The sequence below is a fragment of the Balaenoptera acutorostrata genome, chromosome 4 (assembly GCF_949987535.1).
Source record: "Balaenoptera acutorostrata chromosome 4, mBalAcu1.1, whole genome shotgun sequence".
Taxonomy (NCBI): domain Eukaryota; kingdom Metazoa; phylum Chordata; class Mammalia; order Artiodactyla; family Balaenopteridae; genus Balaenoptera; species Balaenoptera acutorostrata.
The window spans coordinates 22,453,234-22,471,917 of NC_080067.1; the positions used below are offsets into that span (position 1 = coordinate 22,453,234).

An 18,684-nucleotide genomic window follows, 5' to 3' on the forward strand; every position below is an offset into this window, starting at 1 on the left:
GGTTATTTCAAAGATTTTACTGATTGTCAGTTACATCTGTAACTTCAAAATCACAATGAAAATCAAAAAATGGTTGAAAAAATTAAAAGTTAAAATTAAAAATGAAAAGTAGGGGAAAACTGATTACATGGATTAAAAGTAAATCCTATCAGCCTGGCCGTCAGGACATACAAAGCTGTGGGAATTCCAGATTGCCTTACATAGATTGAAAGGAGAGGGCAAGAGGCAGGAATCACAGAAATAATTATAAAAATAACCAGTTGGAGATGCTTGCTGCTATCTTGGGCACACCACTGGTAAGCAGCCATCCTTTATAAGCACACAATTTTTATGTTCTATTCATTAGCACATCATAATAGTTCAGTAATATTAAAATGCAAATTAGGTCCTAGGAATAGAAAATGAAAAAATGACTTAAGAAAAGTCAGACCTTTCTTAAAAGAGAAAAAAAAAAGTCTGTCTTTTATGAAACAGGTTTTTAAAATAAAAATGAAGTGTAACTAAGGCTGATCTTCATAAAATGAACAACTGCAATAATGCTGCTAAGTTTTGAAAGGAGTAGAGAATTCTACTAGATTTTATTTTAAAATGGAAACAATTTAAAACTCAGCTACCTTGAAAAATTATTAGCCAAAATCATTATATATACACATTAACTTTAAAACAGACCTCTTGCAACAGATCTTCCACAGAATGATTGAATCGATCTACAAACTCATCAATCAGTTGGCTTCGAGCTATGTCAACTCTGTTCTGGATGGTATATTCTTCACTGCATAAGATGCTATAGGTTTTACTGCAGGCTTCTAGAACATCTGATTCTACGTGTTTCTCCACAACAAATTTAATCTGTTTTAGTAAAGCATCTAGATGCTGAGGAGGAAAAAAAAGAAAAACTATGATATTTAGATTAATAACAAAAATTTAAAAAAGCATCTGTCAAATAACAAATAAGCCTATATATTACATGAAAATAAAATAATCCAGTTAATAAAACTGACTATAATAGCAGAATTTCAATTTTATAGTGTCTTACCTTTTCCATTCTACCTGTGCTATAAATTTCTAGATCAAAATACTGTGGGATTTGTAGCAAGTTTGCTACCTTCTCTGCATCTGCAGAATACTAGAAGGAGAAGCAAAGAAAACGAAGTAACTACTTTAATAGTACAGTGTAATAAGCAAACTCAGTGGCATATTATCACAAAACTGTAAATGAAACTGTACCTTTGATAGCAACATAGGCAGTGTGATGATAAAATGCTCAGTCAATTTGTTTCTATCATCAATTTGAGTTTTCCTTTCTTTGGCAGTTAGCACCTAGAAATAAATTTAAATGGGCAAAGAATAAGAGTGTCATGTACTAATTTATAAATCTAGAATGTTACAAAGATGATGAAGCACTGGCAGATAATATAACAGAATTTTCAGAAAAGCTTAACAAACTACTAAAATAAATGCATCTAGTTTTATTCAAATTACTTTATTACTATTACTTTATTAAATAGCTACTTATTTTAGATAAGTTACTACTTGTTTAAATAAAAACAAAAACATTTCTAAAAAAACAGTTATGAATATAAAAATACTGGAACCAATGGAGAAATAATTTTTCTACAGTTTTAATCTCAAAATATTAAGTTATCTCCCCTAGGCTAAATAAACTATTCTAAAAGTACTTTAGCAAGCAATCCTTTTTTAATACCATCAGCAGCTAGTAAATTTTCACTTATTTTTAAAGCATATACTAACAATGTCTCTGGACTCATTTATATTTGATTGTTCTTGTAATTAAGCCATAAATCTGTTAGGCAATAATCAAGACAGAAGGGTATAGCCTGTGATCACTGAACAGATTACAGCCCTTCACCTTAGCCTGTATTCAACTAGCTAAACTATAGGTGGTTCCAAAAATAAAATATTAAAATGCAGGCTCAGTTAGGATAATTATTTCCCCAAAGTATTCTGCAGTTTATTATCTTGAAGGAATTTACCATCATAATGCTGAATGGTTTTATGGGACAGAAACATTCCAATGTGAATTGCCACTTTATAAATGTAAACCCTAATGTTTGAGAATGTATGAAAGAAGTAATAGGGCCTCCTATCTGATTCTTCTTTCAGGTTGTTTTTCAACCTCTTAAACATATAAAATAACATTTTGGAATGATCTACCACCAAGTGTCATGTTTGGTTCTGCACAAAGCAATTAAAGGGGCTACATGTAAAGTGAAATATATATCTAGAAATGTATGCAGGATATTGAGAAGTCTTGAAATTCATTTGACAATGTAGGAAAGGTCTAAGGATGTTGACTTTAGGGTAACAGCTATTTTGATTAAACGGTCATCGTGTCAGGCACTCTATACACATGAACTCATTTAATCCTCACAATATCTCCGATGGGACAGCAAAAATGGCATAATACCTATGAAGGGGAATTTGCCAATACTCAACAAAATTGTATACATATTTTTCCTTTGCCCTAGCAGTCCCACTTTACCAGTCTACCCCACCAACACACCTGGTACAAGTACGAAATGACACAATATTATTTGCTGCACATTATTTCCAGCAAAAGATTGACCCAAAAGACTCTCAATACTATATCCACATAATAGATCATATATAGCCATAAGAAAATGAAGATCTCCAAATCAAGTTATGGAGTAATACCCAGGATATACTGTTAAATTAAAATGTAAGGTACAGAACACCATATAAAGTATGCTATCCTTTGTAGGAGACAGGAGATTGAGAGGGAGGAGAATGGAGAATAAGAATACACATATCTGTATGTGTGCATACATTTATCTATATTTGCAGAATGAAACACTGGAAGGATAGACCAAAATCAAATAAAAATGGTTACTGGTAGCAAAGGGGTGTAGAGGGAGGCATATAAGAAAGACTTCTCTAAATATATATATATATTTTTACATGGTTTTGACTTTTTAACTATGTAAATTTTTTACATATTTCCAAAAAATAAAAATGGAAAACATAAAAGCAAAGAGGTAAAAACCCTGTTATGCTAAATTTAAGTCAGAAATATCAATATGAATGCATGATTTAAACATATGTGTGTATATAGAGAAATACATATATTTCTTAGCTCTGTGTATGAATGGTGCCTAGCAGAAATGATAACCAATTGACAATGAGTATCCCTAGTAACAAGATTTTGATCTTTACATATTACTCTATATCAAAAGGAACAAGGGCTCGTGGGAGATTCCTGTGCTAGGGTAATGTAGTATCAGCCTACAAGGTGACTCCCAATTGACCACTGTCTCCTGGTATTCATGCCCTTAATAGAATCTCTTCTGAAAATGAATAAGGCTGACGTGTAATCTAAGGAATATTGCGGGAATTATATTGTATGACTCTTGAGGTCATAAAACACACACAAGTGTCCACCTTACTCTCTTTTGGACCATTCATTCTGGGGGAGGCTGGCAGCCTTGAAACAGTCCTACTGAGAGGTCAACATGGCAAGGATCTAAGGCCTCTTACCAACAATCAACACTAACTTGCCAACCATGTGAATGAACCGTTATGGAAGAAGTAAATTTACCATCAAGACTTCAGAGGTTAAAGCCCTGGCTAACATCTTAACTGCAACCCTATGAGAGAATCTAAACCAAATGAACAGCTAAGCCACTCACAAATTTCTGACCCACAGAAACTATATGAGACCATGAATACTTATTGCTTTAAGCCTCTAAGTTTTGAAGTATGGTAGTCCCCCTCAATCCATGTGGGATACATTCCAAGACCCCCAGCAGATGTCTGAAACTGCGGATCATTCCGAACCCTCTATATACTATGTTTTTTGCCGATAAAAACATGCCTATGATAAAGTTTAATTGATAAATTAGGCATAGTAAGAGATTAACAAAAATAACTAATAAAATAGGACAATTATAACAATATACTGTAATAACAGTTATGTGAATGTGGTCTCTCTCTCTCTAAATATCCTGTATAAATTTAACACCTTTTCCATCTTAACTAAGAACTCATCAAGCACTGTGGCTATCACTTTTGCAGTTTGAGGTGTGACAGCAAAACTAATAGGAATTTCTTTTTCCTTCCTCACAATTTCAGATAGAAATCTATTCTTAACGAAGATCTTAGCAAACTCAGCATATGATTTTTTTCTTTCCTTGTTAAGTCTAGAACTTTCACCTATTCACTTAAAGGAAGAACTTACGGCTTCTCTTTGACATATCCAAATTGCCAACATCACTACTCTTGGGCATTCAGGCGATTATTAAGTAAAATAAGGGTTACTTGAACACAAACACTGCAATACTGTGACAGTCAATCTGATGACTTACAACAACCACTAAGTGACTAACTGGTGGGATACACTGGACAATGGTATGATTCAATGCCCCGGGCAGGATGGAGAGGGACAAAGCTGGATGGCATGAGATTTCATCATGCTTCTCATAACAGCATGCAACTTCAAACTTATCAATAGATTACTTTTGGAATTTTCCATTTAATATTTTTGGATCATAGCTGACTGGTAACTGAAACTGTGGGAAGACAAAACATGGGTAAGGGGCAACTACTGTAATTTCTTATACATAGGAATAGATAACTAACATAAGCAATAAAGGTAGAAAGTGAGCCTGGGACATTTTGCTCTGAAAGAAAGCACTCAAAATATGATGACATGTCAAAACAATAAGAAATCAGCCTGAAGGGGCTGTCATTCAAAATTAGGACATTACATATTCTTAAAACTTTTATTTTGGAAAATTTCAAAAACACTCATTTTGTCATTATTGTTTCATCAATTTCCCTAAAGTTTTTTTTTTCTTCTGTAGCATTTTTTAATTTTAAACGTTTTTATTGGAGTATAATTGCTTTACAATGGTGTGTTAGTTTCTGCTTTATAACAAAGTGAGTCAGCTATACATATACCTATATCCCCATATCTCCTCCCTCCCACCCTCCCTATTCCACCCCTCTAGGTGGTCACAAAGCACAGAGCTGATCTCCCTGTGCTATGCGGCTGCTTCCCACTAGCTATCTATTCTACACTTGGTAGTGTATATATGTCAAGGCCACCCTCTCACCTCCTCCCAGCTTACCCTTCCCCCTCCCCGTGTCCTCAAGTCCATTCTCTAGTAGGTCTGCGTCTTTATTCCCATCTTGCCCTTACGTTCTTCATGACCATTTTTTTTTTTTTAGATTCCATGTATATGTGTTAGCATACGGTATTTGTTTTTCTCTTTCTGACTTACTTCACTCTGTATGACAGACTCTAGGTCCATCCACCTCACTACAAATAACTCAATTTTGTTTCTTTTTATGGCTGAGTAATATTCCATTGAATGTATGTGCCACATCTTCTTTATCCATTCATCTGTCGATGGTCACTTAGGTTGCTTCCATGTCCTGGCTATTGTAAATAGAGCTGCAATGAACATTTTGGTACATGACTCTTTTTGAGTTATGGTTTTCTCAGAGTATATGCCCAGTAGTGGCATTGCTCGGTCATATGGTAGTTCTATTTTTATTTTTTTAAGGAACCTCCAGACTGTTCTCCATAGTGGCTGTATCAATTTACATTCCCAGCAACAGTGCAAGAGCGTTCCCTTTTCTCCACACCGTCTCCAGCATTTATTGTTTGTAGATTTTCTGCTGATGGCAATTCTGACCAGTGTGAGGTGATACCTCATTGTAGTTTTGATTTGCACTTCTCTAATGGTTAGTGATGTTGAGCATCCTTTCATATGTTTGTTGGCAATCTGTATATCTTTTTTGGAGAGAAGTCTATTAGATCTTCTGCCCATTTTTGGATTGGGTTGTTTGTTTTTTTGATATTGAGCTGCATGAGCTGCTGGTATATTTTGGAGATTAATCCTTTGTCAGTTGCTTCGTTTGCAAATATTTTCTCCCATTCTGAGGGTTGTCTTTTCGTCTTGTTTATGGTTTCCTTTGCTGTGCAATGGCTTTTAAGTTTCATTAGGTCCCATTTGTTTATTTTTGTTTTTATTTCCATTTCTCTAGGAGGTGGGTCAAAAATGATCTTGCTGTGATTTATGTCACAGACTGTTCTGCCTATGTTTTCCTCTAAGAGTTTTATAGTGTCTGGCCTTACACTTAGGTCTTTAATCTATTTTTAGTTTATTTTTGTGTATGGTGTTAGGAAGTGTTCTAATTTCATTCTTTTACATGTAGCTGTCCAGTTTTCTCAGCACCACTTACTGAAGAGGCTGTCTTTTCTCCATTGTATATTCTTTCCTCCTTTACCAAAAATAAAGTGGCCATATGTGCATGGGTTTATCTCTGGGCTTTCTATCCTGTTCTATTGATCTATATTTCTGTTTTTGTGCCAGTACCATACTGCCTTGATTTCTGTAACTTTGTAGTATAGTCTGAAGTCTGGGAGCCTGATTATACCAACTCCGTTTTTCTTTCTCAAGATTGCTTTGGTTATTCGGGGTCTTCTGTGTTTCCATACACATTGTGAAATTTTTGGTTCTAGTTCTGTGAAAAATGCCATTGGTAGTTTGATAGGAATTGCACTGAATCTGTAGATTGCTTTGGGTAGTATAGTCATTTTCACAATGTTGATTCTTCCAATCCAAGAACATGGTATATCTCTCCATCTGTTTGTATCATCTTAAATTTCTATCATCAGTGTCTTATAGTTTTCTGCATACAGGTCTTTTGTCTCCTTAGGTAGGTTTATTCCTAGGTATTTTATTCTTTTTGTTGCAGTGGTAAATGGGAGTGTTTCCTTAAATTCTCTTTCAGATATTTCATCATTGCTGTATAGGAATGCAAGGGATTTCTGTGCATTAATTTTGTATCCTGCTACTTTACCAAATTCATTGATTAGCTCTAGTAGTTTTCTGGTAGCATTCTCTATGTATAGTATCATGTCATCTACAAACAGTGACAGCTTTACTTCTTCTTTTCTGATTTGGATTCCTTTTATTTCTTTTTCTTCTCTGATTGCTGTGGTTAAAACTTCCAAAACTATGTTGAATAATAGTGGTGAGAGTGGGCAACCTTGTCTTGTTCCTCATCTTAGTGGAAATGGTTTCAGTGTTTCACCATTGAGAACGATGTTGGCTGCGGGTTTGTCATATATGGCCTTTATTATGTTGAGGTAAGTTCTCTCTACGCCTACTTTCTGGGTTTTTTTTTTTTATCATAAATGGGTGTTGAATTTTGTCAAAAGCTTTTCCTGCATCTACAGAGATGATCACATGGTTTTTATCTTTCACTTTGTTAATATGGTGTATCACATTGATTGATTTGCGTATATTGAAGAATCCTTGCATTCATGGAATAAACCCCACTTGATCATGGTGTATGATCCTTTTAATGTGCTGTTGGATTCTGTTTGCTAGTATCTTGTTGAGGATTTTTGCATCTATGTTCATCAGTGATATTGGCCTGTAGTTTTCTTTTTTTGTGCCATCTTTGTCTGGTTTTGGTATCAGGATGATGGTGGCTTCGTAGAATGAGTTTGGGAGTGTTCCTCCCTCTGCTATATTTTGGAGGAGTTTGAGAAGGATAGGTGTTAGCTCTTCTCCAGATGTTTGATAGAATTTGCCTGTGAAGCCATCTGGTCCTGGGCTTTTGTTTGCTGGAAGATTTTTAATCACAGTTTCAATTTCAGTGCTTGTGACTGGTCTGTTTATATTTTCTATTTCTTCCTGGTTCAGTCTCAGAAGGTTGTGCTTTTCTAAGCCTTTGTCCATTTCTTCCAGGTTATCCATTTTATTGGCATATAGTTGCCTGTAGTAATCTCTCATGATCCTTTGTATTTCTGCAGTGTCAGTTGTTACTTCTCCTTTTTCATTTCTAATTCTATTGATTTCAGTCTTCTCCCTTTTTTTCTTGATGAGTCTGGCTAATACTTTATCAATTTTGTTTATCTTCTCAAAGAACCAGCTTTTAGTTTTATTGATCTTTGCTATTGCTTCCTTCATTTCTTTTTCATTTATTTCTGATCTGATCCTTATGATTTCTTTCCTTCTGCTAACTTTGGGTTTTTTTGTTCTTCTTCCTCTAAATGCTTTCAGTGTAAGGTTAGATTGTTTACTTGAGATTTTTCTTGTTTCTTGAGGTAGGCTTGTATAGCTATAAACTTCCCTCTTAGAACTGCTTTTGCTGCAACCCATAGGTTTTGGGTCGTCGTGTTTTCATTGTCATTTGTTTCTAGGTATTTTTTAATTTCCTTTTTGATTTCTTCAGTGATCTCTTCGTTATTAAGTAGTGTATTTTGTAGCCTCCATGTATTTGTATTTTTTACAGATTTTTTCCTGTAATTGATATCTAGGCTCATAGCGTTGTGGTCGGAAAAGATACTTGATACGATTTCAACTTTCTTAAATTTACCAAGGCTTGATTTGTGACCCAAGATATAATCTATCCTGGAGAATGTTCCATGAGCACTTGAGCAGAAAGTGTATTCTGTTGTTTCTGGATGGAATGTCCTATAAATATCAATTAAGTCCACCTTGTTTTTTTGTTTTTTTTAAAATTTTATTTATTTATTTATTTTTGGTTGTGTTGGGTCTTTGTTTCTGTGCGAGGGCTTTCTCTAGTTGCGACAAGCGGGGGCCACTCTTCATCGCGGTGCGCGGGCCTCTATCGCGGCCTCTCGTTGCGGAGCACGGGCTCCAGACGCGCAGGCTCAGTAATTGTGGCTCACGGGCCTAGTTGCTCCGCGGCATGTGGGATCTTCCCGGAGCAGGGCTTGAACCCGTGTCCCCTGCATTAGCAGGCGGATTCTCAACCACTGCGCCACCAGGGAAGCCCCCGTCCATCTTGTTTAATGTATCACTTAAAGCTTGTGTTTCCTTACTTATTTTCATTTTGGATGATCTGTCCATTGGTGAAAGTGGGGTGTTAAAGTCCCCTGCTATGCTTGTGTTACTGTTGATTTCCCCTTTTATGGCTGTGAGCATTTGCCTTATGTATTGAGGTGCTCCTATGTTGGGTGCATAAATATTTACAATTGTTATATCTTCTTCGTGGGTTGATCCCTTGATCAATGTATGTAGTGTCCTTCTTTGTCTCTTGTAAGTGTCTTTATTTTAAGTCTATTTTGTCTGGTATGAGAATTGCTACTCCAGCTTTCTTCTGTTTTCCATTTGCATGGAATGTCTTTTTCCATGCCCTCACTTTCAGTCTGTATGTGTCCCTAGGTCTGAAGAGGGTCACTTGTAGACAGCATATATAAGGGTCTTGTTTTTGTATCCATTCAGCCAGTCAATGTTTTTTGTTTGGAGCATTTAATCCATTTACATTTAAGGTAATTATCGATATGTATGTTCCTATTATCATTTTCTTAATTGTTTTGGGTTTGTTATTGTAGGTCTTTTCCTTCTCTTGTGTTTCCTGCCTAGAGGAGTTCCTTTAGCATTTGCTGTAAAGCTGGTTTGGTGGTGCTGAATTCTCTTAGCTTTTGCTTGTCTGTAAAGGTGTTAATTTCTCTGTTGGATCTGAATAAGATCCTTGCTGGGTAGAGTAATTTTGGTTGTAGGTTCTTCCCTTTCATCACTTTAAATATGTCCTGCCACTCCCTTCTGGCTTGCAGAGTTTCTGCTGAAAGATCAGCTGTTAACCTTATGGGGAATTCCCTTGTACATTATTTGTTGTTTTTTCCCTTGCTGCTTTTAATATTTTGTCTTTGTATTTAATTTTTGACAGTTTGATTAATATGTGTTTTGGCATGTTTCTCCTTGGATTTATCCTGTATGGGACTCTCTGTGCTTCCTGGACTTGATTAACTACTTCCTTTCCAATATTAGGGAAGTTTTCAACTATAATTTCTTCAAATATTTTCTCAGTCCCTTTCTTTTTCTCTTCTTCTTCTGGGACCCCTATAATTCGAATGTTGGTACATTTAATGTTGCCCCACAGGTCTCTGAGACTGTCCTCAATTCTTTTCATTCTTTTTTCTTTATTCTGCTCTGCAGTAGTTATTTCCACCGTTTTATCTTCCAGGTCACTTATCTGTTCTTCTGCCTCAGTTATTCTGCTATTGAGCCCTTCTAGAGAATTTTTAATTTCATTTATTGTGTTGTTCATCACTGTTTGTTTGCTCTTTAGTTCTTCTAGGTCCTTGTTAAACGTTTCTTGTATTTTTCCATTCTATTTCCAAGACTTTGGATCATCTTTACTATCATTTCTCTGAATTCGTTTTCAGGTAAACTGCCTATTTCCTCTTCATTTGTTTGGTCTGTGGGTTTTTACCTTGCTCCTTCATCTGCTGTGTGTTTCTCTGTCTTCTCATTTTGCTTAACTTACTGTGTTTGGGGTCTCCTTTTCGCAGGCTGCAGGTTCGTAGTTTCCGTTGTTTTGGTGTCTGCGCCCAGTGGCTAAGGTTGGTTCAGTGGGTTGTGTAGGCTTCCTGGTGGAGGGGACTAGTGCCTGTGTTCTGGTGGATGAGGCTGGATCTTGTCTTTGTGGTGGGCAGGACCGCGTCTGGTGGTGTGTTTTGGGGTGTCTGTGACCCTATTATGATTTTAGGCAGCCTCTCTGCTAATGGGTGCGGTTGTGTTTGTCTTGCTAGTTGTTTGGCATAGGGAGTCCAGCACTGTAGCTTGCTGGTCATTGAGTGGAGCTAGGTCTTAGCGTTGAGATGGACATCTCTGGGAGAGCTTTCGCTGTTCGATAGTATGTGGAGCTGGGAGGGCTCTGGTGGACCAATGTCCTGTACTTGGCTCTCCAACCTTAGAGGCACAGGCCTGACACCTGGCTGGAGTACCAAGACCCTGTCACTCACACAGAAAAAGAGAAAAAGGAAAGAAATATATATATTATTGCTCCCAAAGTCCACCGCCTGAATTTTGGGCTGATCTGTTGTCTATTCAGGTATTCCACAGTTGCAGGGTACATCAAGTTGACTGTGGAGATTTAATCCACTGCTCCTGAGGCTGCTGGGAGAGATTTCCCTTTCTCTTCTTTGTTTGAACAGCTCCTGGGGTTCAGCTTTGCATTTGGCCCTGCCTCTGTGTGTAGGTCTCCTGAGGGCATCTGTTCTTTGCTCAGACAGGGTTGGGTTAAAGTAGCAGCTGATAGGGGGCTCTGGCTCACTCAGGCCAGTTGGAGGGAGGGGTACGGAATGTGGGGCGAGCCTGCGGTATCAGAGGCCAGCATGATGTTGCAACAGCCTGAGGCGCGCCGTGTCTTCTCCCGGGGAAGTTGTCCCTGGATCACAGGACCCTGGCAGTGGCGGCCTGCACAGGCTCTCGGGAAGGGAGGTGTCGATAGTGACCTGTGCTTGCACACAGGCTTCTTGCTGGCTGCAGCAGCAGCCTTAGCGTTTCATACCTGTCTCTGGTGTCCGTGCTGATAGCCGCGGCTTGCGCCCGTCTCTGGAGCTGGTTTAGGAGGTGCTGTGAATCCCCTCTCCTTGTGCACCCCGAAACAATGGTGTTCTGTAGCATTTTAAGGCAAGTTCTTTGTATATCATTTCACTCCTAATATTTAATTATGTCTCTAACAGATGAAGATGCAAGAATAATTAAGCTTTACATCTCCAACAAAATTAAACAATAATTCCTTATTATCATTTCATACCCAGTCTTTAGTTTTCTCAGTCTCTACTTTTTGGAGTCTTTCCTATATTCGTATTTAATGTAATGTTTAATATGGTTAAATTTATGTCAGCCATTGGGCTATTTGTTATCTATATATCTTACGTCTTTTTTTCTCCCCTCTCTTCGTCCTTTACTGCCTTCTTTGCAGTTAAACATTTTTTAGTGTGCTATTACAATTTATCTGTTGGTTTCATTTTCCTTTTTTAGGTATGAGTAGTTACTCTAGGGATTACAATATACTTCTTCAACTTATTACAACTAACTTCAGATTAATAATGAATTAATTATAGCAAAATACAGCAATTTTACTCCAAGAGAGTTCTACTTCCTTTACCCTTCTTTGTGTTATTCTCATATATCTATATATATTATAATCTTAACACTACAGTGCTATAACTGTTGCTTTAAATAATCTCATGTCTCTTTAAAAATTAAAAAAACTATAATATACACAGCCTTTTATATCCACCCACATATTTACCATTTCTGGTACTCTCTATTTCCTCCTGTGGATTAGAGTTTCCATTCTTTACAGCTGGAAGGACTTCTTTTAGTATTTCTTCTAAGGCAGGGGTCTTCTAACATGTCTCTCAATCTCTGTTTATATGGGAATGTTTTTATTTCACTTTCATACTTGAAAGATAATTTTACTGGATTTAGAATTCTTGGTTGGCAATTTTGTTGTCTTTTGGTGATTGCCATTCTACTGTCTTCTGGCCTTAACTACTTCTGATAAGTCAACTGCTAATCTATTGCTGTTGTCCTCCACATGAGTTATTTTTTTTCTTGCAGCTTTCAAGATTTTATGTCTTTAGCTTTTAACAGTGTGACTACCCTGTGTCTAGAGGTAGATATTTTGTGTTTATACTATTTGGGTTTTGTTAAATTTCTTGGATCTGTGGATTAACATTTCTCATCAAATTTGGGAAGTTTTTGGCAATTCTTAAAATGTTTTTCCTTCCTGTTTCTTTCTCTCACTCCTTTCTTTGTAGCACTCCATTACACAAATTTGGTGACTTGATGTTGTTTCACACATTTCTTAGGCTCTGTTCATTTCTCTTCATCTTTTTTCCTGTTTTTTTCAGAATGAATAATTTCTATTAATCTTTCATGTCCACTGTTTCTTCTGTCATCTCACATCTGTTGAGCTTATCTAATAAATTTTAAATTTCTGTTACTGTACTTTTCAACTCATGAATTTCCATTTGAAAAATTGGAATTACTGAGATTCCTTATTTGTTGTTATCATCTTTTCCTGGAATTCTCTGAACATATTTTCCTATAATTCTTTGAACATATTTATAAAAAAGGGCTCTGAAGTATTTGCTAAACCCAACAATTGCGCCTACTGAGAAACCATTTCTACTGTCTACTTTTTTCCCCTGAGTCTGGTCACACTTTACTGTGTTTTTGTTTTTTGCATGGTTTCAATTTTTCTGGAAAAGTGGACATTTTTGGATAATATCCTGTAATAACTATGTATTTAAAAATTATTTTTCTAAGTGTCATTTTAACAAATTAATCTTTAACTTAAACTGTGTAATTTGTCTCTCCCATGATGTGTGGCTTCTGTTGGGAATTTTTATTCTTATTTTTGTTTTTCAGCCTGTCTTCCTGGGAGTCTCCTCTGTGTTTCAATAGATCACTAGTCAGCCAATGATTTGGGTAGAGGTGGTGCTCAAATGCTCCAAATTTACAGGGCTCCTAGTCTCTGAGACCTGATCTGTTTGTGGGATAGAGAGCACATTCAAACTTCAGCCACTGTGTAAGTTTGCTTGACTTTTATTTTCCACTGGGTTCTCTCAGGTTTCCCAGTCAGCCAGGGATGTATGAAGAGTTTAATCCTTTTATGGCTTTCTTATTTCTAGCATTTTTTTGTTAGATTCTTGGCTGGTTCACTATTCTTACCAACTTGCACACACAATCTCTGAATATCACAGGTACAGGTTTTCCTTATTTGTTTCTGCCATTTCTAGTTGACAAAGCTGTGGACTTTTCCCATTTGTCCCATATTGAGTCTGCTTCCTTTGACAGCAAAGTTGCTGGTTTTTACATACGGTGCCACTCTGGTAAAATTACAGATGTCACCAATCAAGCTTGTGGGTTCTGTGTATACTGTAACCCTAGGCAGGAAGGCTGTAGACTCCTACAGCTTTAACCTGAAGCTTCAGCAGTTTTTCAAGAATACAAGCACACCTCATTATTATGCTTTGCAGATATTGCTTTTTTGAAGAAAACAAATTGGAACTTTGTGACAACCCTGTGTTGAGCAAGTCTATTGATACCATTTTCCCAACAGCATTTGCTCATTTTGTGTTTGTGTGTCTGTTTCTGTGCCACATTTTGGTAATTCTTGCAATATTTCAAACTTTTTCATCATTATTATTATACCTGTTATGGTGATCTGTGATCAATGATCTTTGATGTTACCATTTAATTGTTTTGGGGTGCCAGAAACTGCACCCATATAAAATGGGGAACTTACTTGATAAGTGTTGTGTCTCACTGCTCCACCAACTAGCTGTTCCCCCATCTTTTCCCCCTCCTCAGGCCTCCCTATTTCCTGAGACTCAACAGTATTGAAATCAGGCCAATTAACAACCTTACTAACCCCTAATAAGCCTCTAAGTGTTCAGGTGAAAAGAAGAGCCACACATCTCTTGCTTTAAATCAAAAGCTAGATATGATTAACCTCAGTGGGGAAGGCATGTTGAAAGCTGAGACAGGCCAAAAGCTAGGCCTCCTGAGTCAAACAGTTAGCCAACTTGTGAATGCAAAGGAAAAGTTCATGAAAGAAATTAAAAGTGCTACTCCAGTGAATACATGAATGATAAGAAAGTAAAACAGCCTTATTGCGGATATGGAAGAAGCTTTAGTGATCTGGATAGAAGATTGAACCAGCCACAACATTCCATTAAGCCAAAGCCTAATCCACAGCAAGGTGCTCACTCTCTTAAATTCTATGAAAGCTGAGAGAAGTGACAAAGCTGCAAAAGAAAAGGCTGAATCTAGTTCATGAGATTTAAGAAAAGAAGCCATCTCTATAACATGAGTTCAAGGTGAGGCAGCAACTGCTGATGTAGAAGTTTCAGCAAGTTAACCAGAAGATCTAGCTAAGATAATTAATAAAGGTGGCTACACTAAAGATTTGCAGTATAGACAAAACAGCATTATATTAAAAGAAGATGCCACGTAGGATTTTCATAGCTATACAGTTGGTGACTTTAAGTTGAAGCCAATGCTCATTCGCTATTCTGAAAGTCCTAGGGCCCTTAGAAGTATGCTCAATCTACTCTGCCTGTTCTCTATCAGTGGAACAACAAAGTCTGGGTGACAGCACATCTGTTTACAACATGGTTTAGTGAATATTTTAAGCCCATTGTTGAGACCTACTGCCCAAAGAAAAGATTCCTTTCAAAACATGACTGCTCACTGACAAGGCATCTGGTCACCCAAGAGCTCTGATGGAGATGCACCATGAGAATAATGTTTTCATGCCTCCTAACACAATATCCATTTTGCAGCCCATGGATCAAGGAATAATTCTGACTTTCAAGTTTCATTAGTAAAGAAAGAGATTTTGTAAGGCTATAGCTGCCATGGATAGTGATTCCTTTGATGGATCTGTGCAAAGTCCATTGAAAACTTTCTGGAAAGGATTCAGCGTCCTAGACGACACTAAGAATATTCATGATTCAAGGGGAAGAGGTCAAAATATCAACACTAACAGGAATTTGGAAGAAGTTGATTCCAATCTTCATGAATGACTTTGAGGGGTTCAAGATTTCAGCGGAGGAAGGAACTGCAGATGTGGTGAAAACAGCAAGAGAACTAGAATTCAAAGCAGAGACTGAATATGTGATAAATCTCATGACAAAAACTTTAACAGATGAGGAGTTGCTTCTTATGGATGAGCAAAGAAAGTGGTTTCTAGAGATGTAATCTACTCATGGTGAAAATGCTGTGATGATTGTTGAAATGACAACAAAGGATTTAGAATATTACATGAACTTAGTTGATAAAGCAGTGGCAGGGTTTGAGAGGTCTGACTCCAATTTTGAAAGAAGTTCTACTGTGGGTCAAATCCTATCAAACAGCATTGCATGCTACATAGAAATTGTTTGTGAAAGGAAAACTCCATCAATGAGGCAAACCTCATTTTTGTCTTATTTTAAGAAACTGCCACCAGCAAAAAGATTGCAACTCGCTAAAGGTTCAGATAACAGCATTTTTTTAGCAATACACTAGTTTTAAATTTAGGTATGTACATTGCTTTTCTAGGCATAAAGCATTGCGCACTTAATAGACTATTGTATAGTGTAAACACAACTTTTTATGCATCAAGAAACCAAAAAATTCATGTGACTAGCTTTACTGCGGTATTTGCTTTATTATAGTGGTCTGGAACTGAACCTACAATATCTCCAAGATATGCCCATAAATGTTTCTCAATTTGTTGTTTTATCTTTGGTTAATTTCCAGAGCCCTGATATGGGTTTTGACAATTTTTCCAGTTTTACACTTTTTTTTTTTTTTGGCAGAGAGGAATTGCCTACCTCTTCACACTACTGGAGCCAGTCTTTCCATCATGATTATCTCAGTTCATCTTGAATAGCAATAACACCTGTGTTATTAGCCCCATACTATAGGTAAGGAAATTAACAAAGAAAATAATCAACTGTCCAAAGATTACATAGATGTTAAGTGGAAGAGCTTCCAAAACTAGGCAGTTCGCCTTCAGAGCCTTTCTGTACCTTTAACAAATATGAATGTGAAAATTCGTAAGATACTAGACTAGAAGCTATAGGTGCTATAGAAGCATGGATGCAAAGAATCTATTTTGGAACCTGAGTAGACAGAATATAAGATGAACTACCACAGCATATATCATTTACAAAAAATATTCAAATATTTAAGACAGTTAATTACATTAAAAGCTTTCTTTTTCTTTTTCTTTTTTTTTGTAGATTTCTAATATAACTTACTCTCTTGCCGGTACCCCTTCCCACTGGAGGATGTGCCTCAGCAGCTTGACGAATCGTACAAACCATTAGCTCTATAAGAGCACTCTCCTGACGGTCAGACATTGCTAAAGTGAAACAAAACACATTAGTATGAGTAGAGAGTTTTACAATAGCCATGTATCAAAAATGAGCACAATTATAAAAAACTGTAGGTCTATTACTTAAAGACTAAAGTTCTATTCTTTGTCTTTTTTCTTGTTTTAAGAATAATATGTGCTTGTCGTAAGTCAAACAAGAAAGAGATATACAAAGTAAAAAAGACAATAAATTCTGGTTTCTTCTAATACTTGGTCTCTTGTAATATACTTCTGAATTAGGCAATGCCAAAATTTTCCTTCTGTATCACTTCAAAGCTCATATATCTTTTTTTTTTTTAGCAAAAAACGAACATGCTATATCCTTTTAAAAAATTAACAATAGATTTTGAATATCTTTCAAGTCACATGACATGTACAAATAATTATGTTAAATAATTACAAGTTATTACATAATTTGTGTTCCACAATTTATTCATCCTTCTATTAACATGCAAATTTTCCCCAAATTTGTCACGTTTATAAACAATGCAGTAATACATATCATAAGTACACATATATTTATATAACTGATACTTTTATTTCTGAAGAATACATTTCAAGAGGGGGAGCAATGACTCAAAGGTTAAAATCTTGGTACTGACAAATCAAAAAGGTTACTTACTGCAATCCACACCTCCAACTGCAATGATGAGAATGTTTGGTTCCTCATATCCCTGCCAGCACTGGATGTTATAAAGTCCCTTTAATGTTTGCCAATCCAATGATTGAAAATGGTATGTTATTTTGCTCCTGCCTAACTACTAATTAGTGGAGTGTATTTTCTTGTTTATTAGTTTATTCTCTGCTAATTTTTCCATTGTTATTCACCTTTCTTGGATTCTTTATTTTTTATTTATTTTTGACTGCATTGGGTCTTTGTTGCTGTGTGTGGGCTTTCTCTAGTTGCGGCAAGTGGGGGCTACTCTTCATTGCAGTGCGTGGGCTTCTCACTGCAGTGGCTTCTCTTGTTGCGGAGCGCGGGCTCTAGGCGCACGGGCTTCAATAGTTGTGGCATGCAGGCTCAGTAGTTGTGGCTCATGGGCTCTAGAGCACAGGCTCAGTAGTTGTGGTGCACGGGCTCTAGAGCGCAGGCTCAGTAGTTGTGGCACATGGGCTTAGTTGCTCTGTGGCATGTGGGATCTTCCCGGACCAGGGATTGAACCCGTGTCTCCTGCATTGGCACGTGGATTCTTAACCACTGCATCACCAGGGAAGTCCCTAACTTTGTCTTAAATGATGCAAATATTTTCTCCCAGTTTGTTCTTTTGTTTTTAGACTCCTCATGGTATCTTCTGCCAGAAATTATTAACTTTTACAAAGTCATATCTGTACTTATTTTTTTTATGGCTTTCAGATTGCTCTCTTTTCTTTCCAGTTTTTTTGAGATAACTGACCTACAATACAATATAGGTTTAAGTTGTACAGCATAATGATTTAACTTATATATATCGTGACATGATTATCCCAGTAAGCTTAGTTAACATCTATCATCTCATACTGATAAAAAAAAAAAGGCTTCTGGGTTTCTTGTATTGCTTTCAAAGATCTCCTTTCTCCTAGAGATTATAGATATATATTTTCTTTTCTGTCTCCATCTGTTGCTTGCTTTTACATCTTTAATCTGTCTGAAATTTATTTCTGCCGATAGTATCAAGTATGGGTCTGTTTATTCCCACCAGATGAGCAGCCAATTATGCCTCTACCATTATTAAATAAAACCAGCTTTCCCTGGTTTATTTGAAATGTCACCTTTAAACATGTTTTAGGTGCTTATATATACTTAGATCTATTTCTGGATTCTTTATTTAGTTTCACTAATCTATTTTTCTATTACAAGGACACACTGTTTTGATTATAACAGCTTTATAATGTTATAATATACCTTAATGGGTAACTTAATTCAACTAATTGGAATATTTAGTTGAACAAATTTCCCTTATCTAGTCCTTTTCCTAAAAAATATCTAATTTCTATAAAGCTAGTAGCAAACAATTA

At 36.5% G+C, this 18,684-nt stretch overlaps 1 protein-coding gene across 2 annotated transcripts in view; it reads right to left on the bottom strand.

Annotated features, from left to right (window-relative positions):
• Positions 1 to 18,684, bottom strand: part of STAG1 (STAG1 cohesin complex component) — a 434,186-nt gene that overhangs the window by 50,091 nt on the left and 365,411 nt on the right. For both annotated transcript variants that reach the window (XM_057545017.1, XM_057545018.1), the window contains exons 16-19: positions 16,574 to 16,677; positions 1,228 to 1,320; positions 1,037 to 1,126; positions 670 to 873 (exon numbers count right to left, since the gene is read on the bottom strand). In XM_057545017.1, coding sequence (XP_057401000.1) covers positions 670 to 873; positions 1,037 to 1,126; positions 1,228 to 1,320; positions 16,574 to 16,677 — 491 coding nt within the window. The remainder of the gene's footprint in view (positions 1 to 669; positions 874 to 1,036; positions 1,127 to 1,227; positions 1,321 to 16,573; positions 16,678 to 18,684) is intronic.